The 12,719-nt window shown below is 62.6% G+C and overlaps 2 protein-coding genes across 2 annotated transcripts; one reads left to right on the top strand and one right to left on the bottom strand.

Moving 5' to 3' along the window:
* The first annotated feature begins 105 nt into the window (after positions 1–105).
* On the top strand, positions 106–1,558 carry GPX2 (glutathione peroxidase 2). Its single transcript, XM_034061583.1, has 2 exons — positions 106–330; positions 1,208–1,558. Exons 1-2 carry the CDS (start codon positions 106–108, stop codon positions 1,556–1,558), a joined length of 576 nt encoding a protein of 191 aa, XP_033917474.1.
* A 762-nt stretch (positions 1,559–2,320) lies between these two features.
* Positions 2,321–5,268, bottom strand: CHURC1 (churchill domain containing 1). The gene is made up of 5 exons (XM_034061597.1): positions 5,197–5,268; positions 4,522–4,657; positions 3,574–3,644; positions 2,637–2,746; positions 2,321–2,529 (listed from the first exon to the last, which is right to left on the bottom strand). Exons 1-4 carry the CDS (start codon positions 5,233–5,235, stop codon positions 2,654–2,656), a joined length of 339 nt encoding a protein of 112 aa, XP_033917488.1. The 5' UTR covers positions 5,236–5,268; the 3' UTR covers positions 2,321–2,529; positions 2,637–2,653.
* Positions 5,269–12,719: the final 7,451 nt, after the last annotated feature.

A 12,719-nucleotide genomic window follows, 5' to 3' on the forward strand; every position in this document is an offset into this window, starting at 1 on the left:
CGGCTCCGGTTTCCAACCGGAGAGCTCCGGATCCATCCCATGACGTGGGCACCGGGGAGCCCATAAGGCTGCATGCAGGTGAGGGCAGGCAGCAGCACCGCAGCCATGAGCATCCCCATAGCCAAGTCCTTCTATGACCTGAGCGCCAGCTCCTTGCATGGGGAGAGGGTGGATTTCACCACGTTCCGGGGCCGCGTGGTCCTCATAGAGAACGTGGCATCGCTCTGAGGCTCCACGGTGAGGGATTACACCCAGCTCAACCAGCTGCAGGCCCGGTACCCGCGGCGGCTGGTGGTGCTGGGCTTCCCCTGCAACCAGTTCGGCTTCCAGGTACGGGCCATGGAATGGGCTGGGAGGGAGCTCGGAGGGTACCATGGGCAGGGATGATGTTCCCATAGGCAGGGATGCTGTTCCCATAGGCAGGGATGCTGTTCCCATGTGCAGAGATGCTGTTACCCATGGGCAGGGATGCTGTTCCCATGGACAGGGATGCTGTTCCCATGGGCAGGGATGCTGTTCCATGGGCAGGGATGATGTTCCCATGGACAGGGATGCTGTTCTCATAGGCAGGGATGATGTTCCCATGGGCAGGGATGATGTTCCCATAGGCAGAGATGCTGTTCTCATAGGCAGGGATGCTGTTCCCATGTGCAGGGATGCTGTTCCATGTGCAGGGATGCTGTTCCATGTGCAGGGATGATGTTCCATGGGCAGGGATGCTGTTCCATGTGCAGGGATGCTGTTCCATGGGCAGGGATGATGTTCCATGGGCAGGGATGCTGTTCCCATGGACAGGGATGCTGTTCCATGGGCAGGGATGCTGTTACCCATGGACAGGGATGATGTTCCCATGGGCAGGGATGCTATTCCCATGGGCAGAGATTCTCTTCCCATGGGCAGGGATGCTGTTCCCATGGGCAGGGATGCTGTTCCCATGTGCAGGGATGCTGTTCCCATGGGCAGGGATGCTGTTACCCATGGGTAGGGATGCTGTTCCCATGGGTAGGGATGCTGTTCCTATGGACAGGGATGCTGTTCCATGGGCAGCGATGCTGTTCCCATGGGCAGGGATGCTGTTCCTATGGGCAGGGATGCTGTTCCCATGCACAGGGATGCTGTTCCCATGGGCACATCCCCGTGCCAGTATCTCACCGCTTCCATAGTGTATTCCCATACGGAATATCCCACATGGAAATCCCCCTTGCAGGAGAACAGCACCAACGAGGAGATCCTCAGCCTCCTGAAGCACGTCCGCCCGGGGGGTGGCTTCGAGCCCAACTTCACCCTGCTCCAGAAGTGCCAGGTGAACGGTGCCGACACTCACCCTGTGTTTGCCTACCTGAAGCTCCATCTCCCGGCGCCGGCCGACGAGGCCGAGACCCTGATGGCAGAGCCGCGATCCGTGTCCTGGAGCCCCATCCGGCGCTCCGACATCTCCTGGAACTTCGAGAAGTTCCTGGTGGGGCCCGAAGGGGAACCCTTCCGGCGCTACAGCCCCCGCATGGCTCCGGCGCAGCTGGAGCCGGACATCCAGCGCCTGCTCAAGCTGGCCAAGTAGATCCCGCATCCCATTAACTGCATCCCTCGGGATGCTCCCGGCTCTCCGCAGGGTGAAGGTCCCCTCTGAAATGGATGTAGGGAGGGGGCTGGATGGGGGCTGAGAGTGGGGGCACTGGGGGTGCGGGTGGGGGTAATAAAGGAGGGAGTGAAGGCCAACGTGTGAATGGTTTGGGGGGTTTGGGGGGAGCAGGAGGAAAAGGTGCTGGATGAGGGATGGGGATGCATTGCAACACAGGGAGGGATTTTGGGTGTCAGTGGGTGCCATTGGGTACCAAAGGCAGCATCGCATCCCAGGAAGGGATATTGGGTGTCATTGGGTGTCATTGGGTACCAAAGGCAGCATTGCACCCCAGGGAGGGATTTTGGGTGTCATTGGGTACCAAAGCAGCATCGCACCCCAAGAAGGGATTTTGGGTGCCATTGGGTACCAAAGGCAGCATCGCACCCCAGGGAGGGATTCTGGGTGTCATTGGGTACCAAAGGCAGCATCGCACCCCAGGGAGGTATTTTGGGTGTCATTGGGTGCCAAAGGCAGCATCACACCCCAGGGACTGATTTTGGGGTGTCACAACCCAGGGAAACAAGCCCTGAGGGGTGCAGGAATCCCACAGGATCCCATGTAGCTTCTCAGCAGGGTTTGGGAGAGCAGGATGGGAGCTGAGGTGCTGGATCCACTCAAAGGGAAGGAATTCCATAGCCTCACAGGATACCCCCCAATCCCTTCCTTGCCCCCCAGCCAGCTATGGGGAGCCCATGGGGGTGAAGGCTGTTAACACATCACATTTATTGCCCCACACATGTGGGTTCCTGAGGTGGGGTGAGCATCCTTTGGGACCCCTTTTTGGGGTGACAACACACTGGGGTCCCCCTCATGTCTTCAGCACATGGGGGGGTCAGTTTGTGGTGCTCCTGCCTGTTCCTGGAGCTGGGATGTGGGCATGGGAGCATCTGGGAACCATCACATCCAGGCTGGAAGGGTGGAGAGAAATCAGGTAAAGGACCATGTTATCCATAGGGATCTCCTGGAGCTGATGGGGAGTGGGAAGGGAGATCCTGGTTCATCCAGTGATTCATACTGGGATCCAAAGTGGCTTCAGAAGAGTGGAGTCATCTGCCTGGGGTCATCAGGGAGGATGCTGATGGAGTCCTCAGCCCGGCCACAGAGCAGGCACAGCATCGTGTATTCCTGGTGGGATACAGGGAGATGAGCACAGAAGGGTGTGTTCCTGATGGGATAGAGAGGGATGAGCACAGGATGCTGTATCCCTGGGACACAGAGGGATGAGTACAGGAGGGTGTATCCCTGGCAGGACACATAGGGATGAGCACAGGATGGTGTGTTCCTGATGGGACACAAAGGGATGAGCACAGGATGCTGTATCCCTGGCAGGACACATAGGGATGAACACAGGATGCTGTATCCCTGATGGGACACAGAGGGATGAGCACAGGATGCTGTATCCCTGGCAGGGCACAGAGGGATGAGCACAGGATGCTGTATCCCTGGCAGGGCACAGAGGGATGAGCACAGGATGCTGTATCCCTGATGGGACACAGAGGGATGAGCACAGGATGCTGTATCCCTGATGGGACACAGAGGGATGAGCACAGGATGCTGTATCCCTGGCAGGACACAGAGGGATGAGCACAGGATGCTGTATCCCTGGCAGGACACAGAGGGGGGGCTGCCCCATCAGCTCCTCTGCTCTCCTGCAGTGAAACCCAACCCGGCTCCATCACCCGATCCCCAATTGCAATCAGATCCATTGGGATCCTGTTTCCAGCTCCCCCCATCCCGTTTTCCATCCTTCAGCTGCTGCATAGGAAACGTGCCAGGGAGGGGTGGGAAGAGCCATGTTTGTGCACCACCATCCCCACCGGCTGCATGGGATGCACCAGGTGAGCTGGGAGCAGGGACCGGTGCCGGTGGCTGTGGGTAGCCACAAGCATAGGGATGGCTGCTGGAAGCACTGGGGCTGACAGTGTGGGGGGCACAGGGGGGTCCGGGGGTACCTGGTAGTCATCCACCACACTGAAGGTGTACTCATGGTGTGCGATGAGGTGGTGGCAGCTCCTGCACAGGTCTGGGGGGGGACACTGGGATAAGAGGATGTGGCTGCTCCCAACCATGGCTATTCCCATCCCAAAGACAAAGGGATGAACCCCCCCCAGTGTCCAAGTGTTAAACCCCCCCCCCCAAACCCCAGCCCTCAGCTCCCTGACACCTCCAACCCCTGAGATCCCCCCCTTAAGCATCCCTCCCCCAGCCCAGGACCCCCCAAAAGCATCACCCCCACCCCAAGGGTGCCCCCCAACAGTGGACCCTAAATGAACTCCATAGGGAGCTCCATAGGTATCAAACTGAACCCCCCTCCGAGGCCCAAACTCCATAGCCCTAAAGTCCCCCCAACCTCAGACCCCAACGGGTCCCCCCCATCTCCAAAGACCCCAATGGGTCCCCCCCATCCCCAAGGACCCCTCAGACCCCAACGGGTCCCCCCCATCCCCAAGGACCCCCCATCCCCAACGGGTGTCCCCCATCCCCAAGGACCCCTCAGACCCCAATGGGTCCCCCCCATCCCAAAGACCCCTCAGACCCCAACGGGTCCCCCCCATCCCCAAAGTCCCCCCCAGACCCCAACAGGTCCCCCCATCCCCAAGGACCCTTCAGACCCCAACAGGTCCCCCCATCCCCAAGGGACCCCCAGACCACAACGGGTCCCCCGCAGACCCCAATGGGTCCCCCCCATCCCCAAGGACCCCCCCATCCACATGGACCCCCACATCCCCAAAGCCCCCCCCCCCAGACCCCAATGGGTCCCCCCCCATCCCCAAGGCTCCCGCAGACCCCAAGGACCCCAAACGGGTGCCCCCATCCCCAAGGACATCCCCATCCCCAAGGACATCCCCATCCCCAAGGACCCCTCAGACCCCAACGGGTCCCCCCCGATCCCCGCTCACGATCGTAGGTGACGATCTCCTCCCCCCCCTGCACTCCGGTCTCCCGGTTACTCAGCAGCACCAGGTCCCGGCGGCCGCACTGAGCACAGCCCACGAAGTTGAGCAGGAAGGAGCCGCCCTCCAGGCAGGTGGTGCCCTGCGGGGGTACCGGGACCGGTAATGGGAGCGGAACCGGAGCAGGTACCGGTAACGGGACAGAACCGGAGCAGGTACCGGTAACGGGACCGGAACCGGAGCAGGTACCGGTAACGGGACAGAACCGGAGCAGGTACCGGTAACGGGACCGGAACCGGAGCAGGTACCGGTAACGGGACAGAACCGGAGCAGGTACCGGTAACGGAACAGAACCGGAGCAGGTACCGGTAACGGGACCGGAACCGGAGCAGGTACCGGTAACGGGACCGGTAACGGGACAGAACCGGAGCAGGTACCGGTAACGGGACCGGAACCGGAGCAGGTACCGGGACAGGTACCGGTAACGGGACAGAACCGGAGCAGGTACCGGTAACGGGACCGGAACCGGAGCAGGTACCGGTAACGGGACAGGGAACCGGAGCGGGTACCGGTAACGGGACAGAACCGGAGCAGGTACAGGTACCGGGACAGGAACCGGAGCAAGTACCGGTAACGGGACCGGTACAGGGCTCACCCCACCCCGGCCCAGCCCCGGCCTACCCTCTCCGGGTACTCGGTGCCCACGCAGCCGCCGCACATCCCGCCGCAGCTCTCGCGAGACTTCCGTCGAGGGGCGGGGCTTAGCTCAAAGGGGGCGGGTCAGCGCTATTAGCCCCGCCCACAAGGAGGGGTTGATGACTCTACTCATATTGGGCGTGGTTTAACAGTGTGTGGGCGTGGCTTGCCCATATGTGGGCGTGGCTTGCGGCGAATGGGCGTGGTTTGTGGCTTGATTGGGCCTGGTTTATGAATGGAGGCGGGGTTATGAATGGGGGCGTGGCCAAGTGGTAGCCCCACGCCCGGCAGCGGGACCGTGGGGCAGGACTGGGACCCCCGGCCCCCCCCAACCGGAACCGGCCCCATTGGGATGCAGCTCCCCCCCCCCCCGGTGCTTGGGCAGTGGGGTCCTGGGGGCACTCAGTGGGGCTGGGCTGGGGGGGGGGTCAGGGCCAGATGGGGGTCACCTGGGCTCTGTGGGGCTGCTTGGCAGCACCTGTGGGGTGCTTGGGGCTACCGGAGGGAGCCCCAGGGCCAGTGGGGACCCTCAGGACTGGATGGGGGTGCCAGGGGACCCCCAAGACCAAGAGCACCCAGGGCTGGCTGGGGGGTGCCTGGGACCAGCTGGGGGCACCCAGGGCTAGTGTGAGACACCTAGGGCTAGTAAGGGACCTCTGGGGCCAGCTACGGGAGCCCCAGGGCTGGTGGGAGACACCCAGGGCTAGTGGGGGGTGCCTGGGACTACCTGAGTGACCCCCATGGGTAGCCAGCAGTGTCCGGGACCAGTTAGAGCTACTGGGGTCGAGCTGGGGGCCACCGGAGCTAACGGTGGCCACTCGGGGCTAGCGAGGGTACCCCTGGGGCCAGCTGGGGGAGCGCTGGGACCAGCTGAGAGCCTCCCAGGGCTGGGCAGGAGTGCCTGGGGCTCGCTGGGGTGTACTGGGACCAGCTGGGGAACAAGCAGGGCTAATGGGGGCTTCCCGGGGCTAGGGACGGGGGGTTTGGGACTGAGGGATGGCCAGGGCTAGTGGGGGACAGCCAGGGCTAGCCGAGGGGTGCCTGGGGCTGAGTGACCCCCATGGCCAGCCAGGAGTGCCCTAGGGCAACCCTGGGGCTAGCTGAGGAACGGCTGGGACTACCTAGGGGACCCGCAGGGCTACTGGGGGAGACCCAGGACCAGTGTGGGGTGCCTGTGGCTACTAAGAGACCCCCATAGCTGGCCAGGAGTGCTGGGGCTCGCTGCGAGACCCCGTGCTCGCTGGGGGACACCCATGCCCAGGTCGGGGGGTGCCTTACCCGAGTGCCCCCCATGGTGTCCCCCAGTGCTACTCGGGTCCCTGTTCCCCCCCCAACCTAACGGGGGTACTCGGGGCTACCGAGAGACCCCCAGAGCTGGCCAAGAGTGCTGGGGCTCGCTGGGGGCCACCCATGCCCAGCTCGTGGGGTGCCTTACCCGAGTGCCCCCCATGGTACCCCCCAGTGCTACTCGTGTCCCTGTCCCCCCCCAACCTAACGGGGGTACCCATAGACATCGTGGTCCTCCCTGATCGGGTGTTCCCGAGTTACCGGTTACGATGACGGTGATGGAGGGGGGGGGGGTTCACCGGGGCCCTGCGCCGCTCCGTGCCCGGTAGGAGCCGGTGACGGCGGCCGGGGGGGGCCGCTGTGCTGCATTGCGGGGCGGGCGGCTCATCCCCGTCCCCGCCCGCCTCCGCCCGGGGGGAGCGGGGCTATCGGGGCCGGGCAGCGCTCTGGCCCCGGGCAGGAATGTCCCTGCGCGCACAGATAATGTTATTTATATCGCGGCACAGAGCTCCGGTCCCGGCTCCGCTCCCCCCGCCCCGCTCCGCTCCCGGCTCCGCTCCCCCCGCTCCCGGCTCCGCTCCCGGCTCCGGCCCCGCTCGTCCGCCCGCAGCCCCGTGCAGGTGAGAGCCGCGGCCGCCGGGATGCGATGGGGATGGAGCGGAAGGGATGGAGAGGGAGGGACGGAACCGGAGGGGGGGGGACCGGGACGCGGTGTCCGCTGCGGGGGCTGCGGGTACCGGTAAAGTTTAACGGGGGCTCAGCGCTCGCCGGTGTCACCGGGGGGGGGCCCGGAGCGGTGGTGACTTTGGGGGACACCCTAGGGAGGCTGTTCCTATGGAGGGGGGGGACAACCCGGGGACGTTGTCCCTATGGAGGGGGGGACACAGAGAGAAGTGGGGTCCGGGGGGCTCCGGTAGCACCGGGTGCGTGGCGGTGGGACACGGTGGGACAGCGCTCACTGTGGGACGCGGCCCCCCCCAGCTTGTTCATAGCAACTGGGGCAAACTGGAGTTACTGGGAGGAGTTCCCCAGCTCCTGTGTCCTTGTCCCCCCCTTGTCCCGGCGGCAGGAGGATGCTCAGGGATGGGTGTTGGCATGGGGGGACCTCCCCCCCATCCCCATCAAGGATCCAGGTTCCCATTTCAAGGCAGCTTTTGCCTTTGTAAATCTCCTGCTCCTGGAGTCTGGGAATTGTGGAGCTGTTTTCCTGTTGGCTTATCCCAGTGGAGCAGTATTGGGGGGGATATAAGGAAAGGAGACCCCCCAGAACCAATGGGTGCTGGCCCAGCCTCCCCCCGAGGTGCGTTCTGTCGCTATGGGGTGTTTTTGGGGTCCCATGCGGTGCTTTTGGGGTGGGTGAGGAGGTGCAGGGGGGCAGCTCCTAAGAAGGGAGCCAGGGGAGGCCTATTTATAGCCAGAAATGTCTGTGGAGCGTCAGCACGTGTGCGTGTCACCGCGCCCGGCTTAGGTGACATGGGACAGTCCTGGCACGGATGGCATCCGAGCCCATTCCAGCCATAGGGAAACCCAAACCCTCACCCATGGGTGGCAGAGCGAGGCCCATCCCTGCCTGGAGCTGTGCCATGCCAGGCTGTGCCAAAGGACCCCGTGCTGTGCCCAGCAGCCGTGCCGAGGGGGACCATCTGCTCCAGGCCCTTCCCATGCGCTTGGGATGCAGGAGGATGGGGGGGGATGTGGGAATACCCCTCAATTCCTGCCTCTTCCCAACGGGGCTGGGGATGGAGGTTGATGGAGGTGAAGCTTGAAGTGTTAATGGTGAAGTGAAGCAGCTGGGGTGACACCAGGTGACACCAGGACTCACCAGTCGCACTATGGAGGTGATGGAGCCGCTATTTTGGGGTGAATTTGGGGTGTTTTGGGGTCCCCATGAGCACTCAAGCAGCAGGCACCGGTGTTCTGGCTGCACATTGTGCTGGTGCGGGCAGAGCCGGGGGTGCCCCGGCCACCATTGGGGTGCATGGGGGGGTCCCCCTGTCACCCAGGCCCGATGGGGGGACACCGGCAGCGGCACAGTGCCAGCCCCTGACCGGGAAGTGCTGATTCACGGCTCTGCCCTGGCTCCGGCCGCAGGATGCTGGGGACGGCATCCCGGAATTCCCAGGGTGGGAATACCGGGATGGAGGTGAGGCCGTTTGGAAGGAGCTGGGGAGGAAGAGGGAGATTTAAAGGCTGCGTGAGCGCCCGCGTCTGATGCACGATCCCTTGGGTCCCATCTCCTCCTCCTCTTCCTCCTCCTCCTCCTCCTCCTCGGATGCTCGCAGCCATGCCCGTGCTGCTGTGGTGATGATGGTGTGGGAAAGGCCCTGCCAGGACCAGGGGCTCGCACCGGCACAGCAGAGACCCGACACAACTCAGTGCGCTCAGTGCATCACATCCCACGGCTGCAGCTCCTTTGGGATTGGGATTGGGATTGGAGGGGGATGTTCCTACATCTGGGCTTCCCCAGGGGTTCTGCTGCAGGACCTGAGCACCTGCATGGCCTTGAGGGCTCCCCTGTGCCCCATTGCGTGTCCCTGTGTGCACTCCCATGTCCTTGCTCACATGTGTGTGCTCTTACATGCTCCTGCGTGTCCTGCCTCACATGTGCACACCTGGTGCTTCCCCATGTCCTTGCTCACACGTGTGTGCTCTTACATGCCCTGACACACTTCTATGGGTCCATGCTGCTTGTGTGTGTGCATGCTCCTGTGTGTCCTTGCTCACATGTGTGTGCTCTTACATGCTCTGACACACTTCTATAGGTCCATGCTGCTTGCATGTGCGTGTGCTCCTGCATGTCCTTGCTCACATGTGTGTGTTTCTACATGCTCTGACACACTTCTCTGTGTCCTTGCTTGTGAGGGCACTCGGTCATGCTCTTGCATGTCCTTGCTCACACATATATGGTCTCACACACTAGCACGCTTCTACATGTCCTTGCTCATGTGTACATGCTCTGCCATGCTTTCCCATGTCCTTGCTCAACATGTGTGTGTTTCTACATGCTCTGACACGCTTCTCAATGTCCTTGCTTGTGGGGGCACACTGTCATCCTCTCGCATGTCCTTGCTCACACATACATGCTCTTACACACTAGCACGCTTCTACGCGTCCTGGCTCATATGTACATGCTCTGGCACGCTCCTGCATGTCCTTGTCCTCATGCACACGCTCTATCACACTCCTGCATGTCCTTGCTCACACATACACGCTCCATCACGCTCCTACACATCCCTTCTCCCATGCGCACACTCGCTCACACAAGCCTGCTGTCACCCATGCACACCCCATGCTCACCCCATGCTCACCCCATGCTCACCCCATGCTCACCCCATGCTCACCCCATGCACACCCCATGCTCACCCCATGCACACCCCATGCTCACCCCATGCACACCCCATGCACACCCCATGCTCACCCCATGCACACCCCATGCTCACCCCATGCACACCCCATGCTCACCCCATGCTCACCCCATGCTCACCCCATGCACACCCCATGCTCACCCATGCACACCCCATGCACACCCCATGCTCACCCCATGCACACCCCATGCACACCCCATGCTCACCCCATGCACACCCCATGCACACCCCATGCACACCCATGCTCACCCCATGCACACCCCATGCACACCCCATGCTCACCCCATGCACACCCCATGCTCACCCCATGCACACCCCATGCTCACCCATGCACCCCCCATGCACACCCCATGCTCACCCCATGCACACCCCATGCACACCCATGCACACCCCATGCTCACCCCATGCACACCCCATGCTCACCCCATGCACACCCCATGCACACCCATGCACACCCCATGCTCACCCCATGCACACCCCATGCACACTCTCTATCACACTCACCCACATCCCCCCTGCCCCGTTCCAACCCCAGCCCAGTCCCAGAGCCAAGTCGCTGCCTGCACAGCCACGATTACAGAGTGGGGCCGGACCCGGCCCAGCGCTGCCGGCCCCGATAACGCTGCCTACCGGTGCCCGGGGGTCCGGGGACACCCATAGCCGAGGGTACCCGGGGGGGGGGGGGGGGTGGGGGGACACCCATAGCCGAGGGTCCCCCACTACCGGTGCCCCGGGGGTCCGGGGACACCCATGGCCAAGGGTACCCCCGGGGGGGGGGGGGGTTCGGGGACACCCATAGCCGAGGGTCCCCCACTACCGGTGCCCCGGGGGTCCGGGGACACCCATGGCCAAGGGTACCCCCGGGGGGGGGGGGGGGTTCGGGGACACCCATAGCCGAGGGTACCCGGGGGGTTGTTCCTACCGGTGCCCCGGGGGTTCGGGGACACCCATAGCCGAGGGTACCCGGGGGGGGGGGGTTCGGGGACACCCATGGCCGAGGGTCACCCCGGGGGGGGGGGATCCCGGCCGGGTGTTGGCTCCTGCTCCCCTGTGGGGCCCCAGCGCCCCCCCCCCCCCCCGGCACCAGCTGCTCAAGGGCATTTATAGACACCAACCGTGTCCCGACCCTGTCTCAAATGTCCCCGGGGCGGTGGCCCCGCAGCTGTCACACCGGGGATGGGGTGGGTGTAACAACACCCGTGTCCATGGGGTACCAGGGCTACAGCATTGGGTGTGATTGTCACCCGCTCTGTGCCACTGGTGATGGTGGTGCGGTGATGGGGTGGGTGCAACAGCACCCGGGTTCATGGGGTACCAGGGATATGGCATTGGGTGTGATTGTCACCCGCTCTGTGCCACTGGTGATGGTGGTGACCCGTCCATGGTGCAGTAATGGAGTAGGTGCAACAGCACTCGTGTTCCTGGGGTACCAGGGCCATGGCATTGGGTGTGTTTGTCACCCACTCTGTGCCACTGGTGATGGTGATGAACCCCTCTGTGGTGTGGTGATGGGGTGGGTGCAAGAGCACCTGTGTCCATGGGGTACCAGGGCTATGGCATTGGGTGTGATTGTCACCTGCTTTGTGCCACTGGTGATGGTGATGAACCCCTCTATGGTGCGGTGATGGGGTTGGTGCAGCAGCACCCATGCCTATGGGGGTAGCCAGGGGTGAGGGGACACGCATGGGGACCTGGCTTGGGGCTATTGTCACTTGCTCTGTGCTACCAGTGATGGTGGTGTCTATGGTGCGGTGATGGGGTTGGTGAAACAGCACCTGTGTTCATGTGGGTACCAGGGCTATGGCATTGGGTGTGATTGTCACCCACTCTGTGCCAATGGTGATGGTGATGAACCCCTCTATGGTGTGGTGATGGGGTAGGTGCAAGAGCACCTGTGTCCTTGGGGGTAGCCAGGGGTGAGGAGACATCAGTGGGGACCTGGGTTGGGGCTATTGTCACCTGCTCTGTGCTACCAATGATGGTGAACCCTCTCCATGGTGCGGTGATGGGGTGGGTGTAACAGCACCTGCATCCCTTGGGGTACCAGGGGTGAGGGGACATCAATGGGGATGTGGGTTGTGGCCATTATCACCCTCTTTGTGTCACCAGTGATGGTGAACCCCCTCCATAACACAATGATGGGGTGGGTGCAACAGCACCCGTGTCCTTGGCGTAACCACGGTTGAGGGGACACCCATGGGGACCTGGGTTGTGGCACTGGATGTGATTGTCACCACTTTGTGCCACTGGTGATGGTGAGCTCCCTCCATAGCACTGGTGTTGGGGTGTGATCAGCACCCATGTGCTTGGGGGTACCTGGAGTGATAGACACCCATGGGGGTCTGTGCTGGGCCACTGGGTGTGATTGTCACCTACTTTGTGCCAACGGTGCTGGGGAGCTGCCTTCATGGCACAGTGTTGGTGTGCGAGCAGCATCCATGTCCCTGGGGTACCCAAGGGTGAGGGGACACCCATGGTGACCAGGGTTGGGATGCTGGGTACCCTTGTCACCCACTTTGTGCCACCTCCTCCAAGATACAGTGTAATGTCCCTGTGGTACCCAAGGGTGAGGGGATGCCCATGGGGATCTGGTTTGGGATGCTGGGTACCCTTGTCACCCACTTTATGCCACCCCCTCCATGATGCTGTGTCAGGATGGGTGCAACAGCACCCATGCCCCTGTGGTACCCAAGGGTGAGGGGATGCCCATGGCTTGGATCCCAGTTTGGGATGCTGAGAGCGATGGCATCACCATGTGTCCATCACTGGTCCCCCCAAGCCCACAGCACCCAGGAGCCCCCAACACCTCTCTGTGGCTGAGCTTAAATCCCTTAGAGCAGCTTAAGCAGCTTCTAA

This window comes from Melopsittacus undulatus, chromosome 4 (assembly GCF_012275295.1).
Source record: "Melopsittacus undulatus isolate bMelUnd1 chromosome 4, bMelUnd1.mat.Z, whole genome shotgun sequence".
In the NCBI taxonomy this organism is placed as follows: domain Eukaryota; kingdom Metazoa; phylum Chordata; class Aves; order Psittaciformes; family Psittaculidae; genus Melopsittacus; species Melopsittacus undulatus.

Bases quoted from the DNA above. Each gene is read 5' to 3' on its own strand.
- CHURC1 (XM_034061597.1), bottom strand. From the start codon at position 5,235: ATGTGCGGCGGCTGCGTGGGCACCGAGTACCCGGAGAGG. The intron at 3,645-4,521 runs GTGAGCGGGGAT...GTCCCCCCCCAG, and splicing joins GGAGATCGTCACCTACGATC to ACCTGTGCAGGAGCTGCCAC. The intron at 2,747-3,573 runs GTACCCCCGGAC...GTATCCCACCAG, and splicing joins GTGTGGTGGATGACTACCAG to GAATACACGATGCTGTGCCT.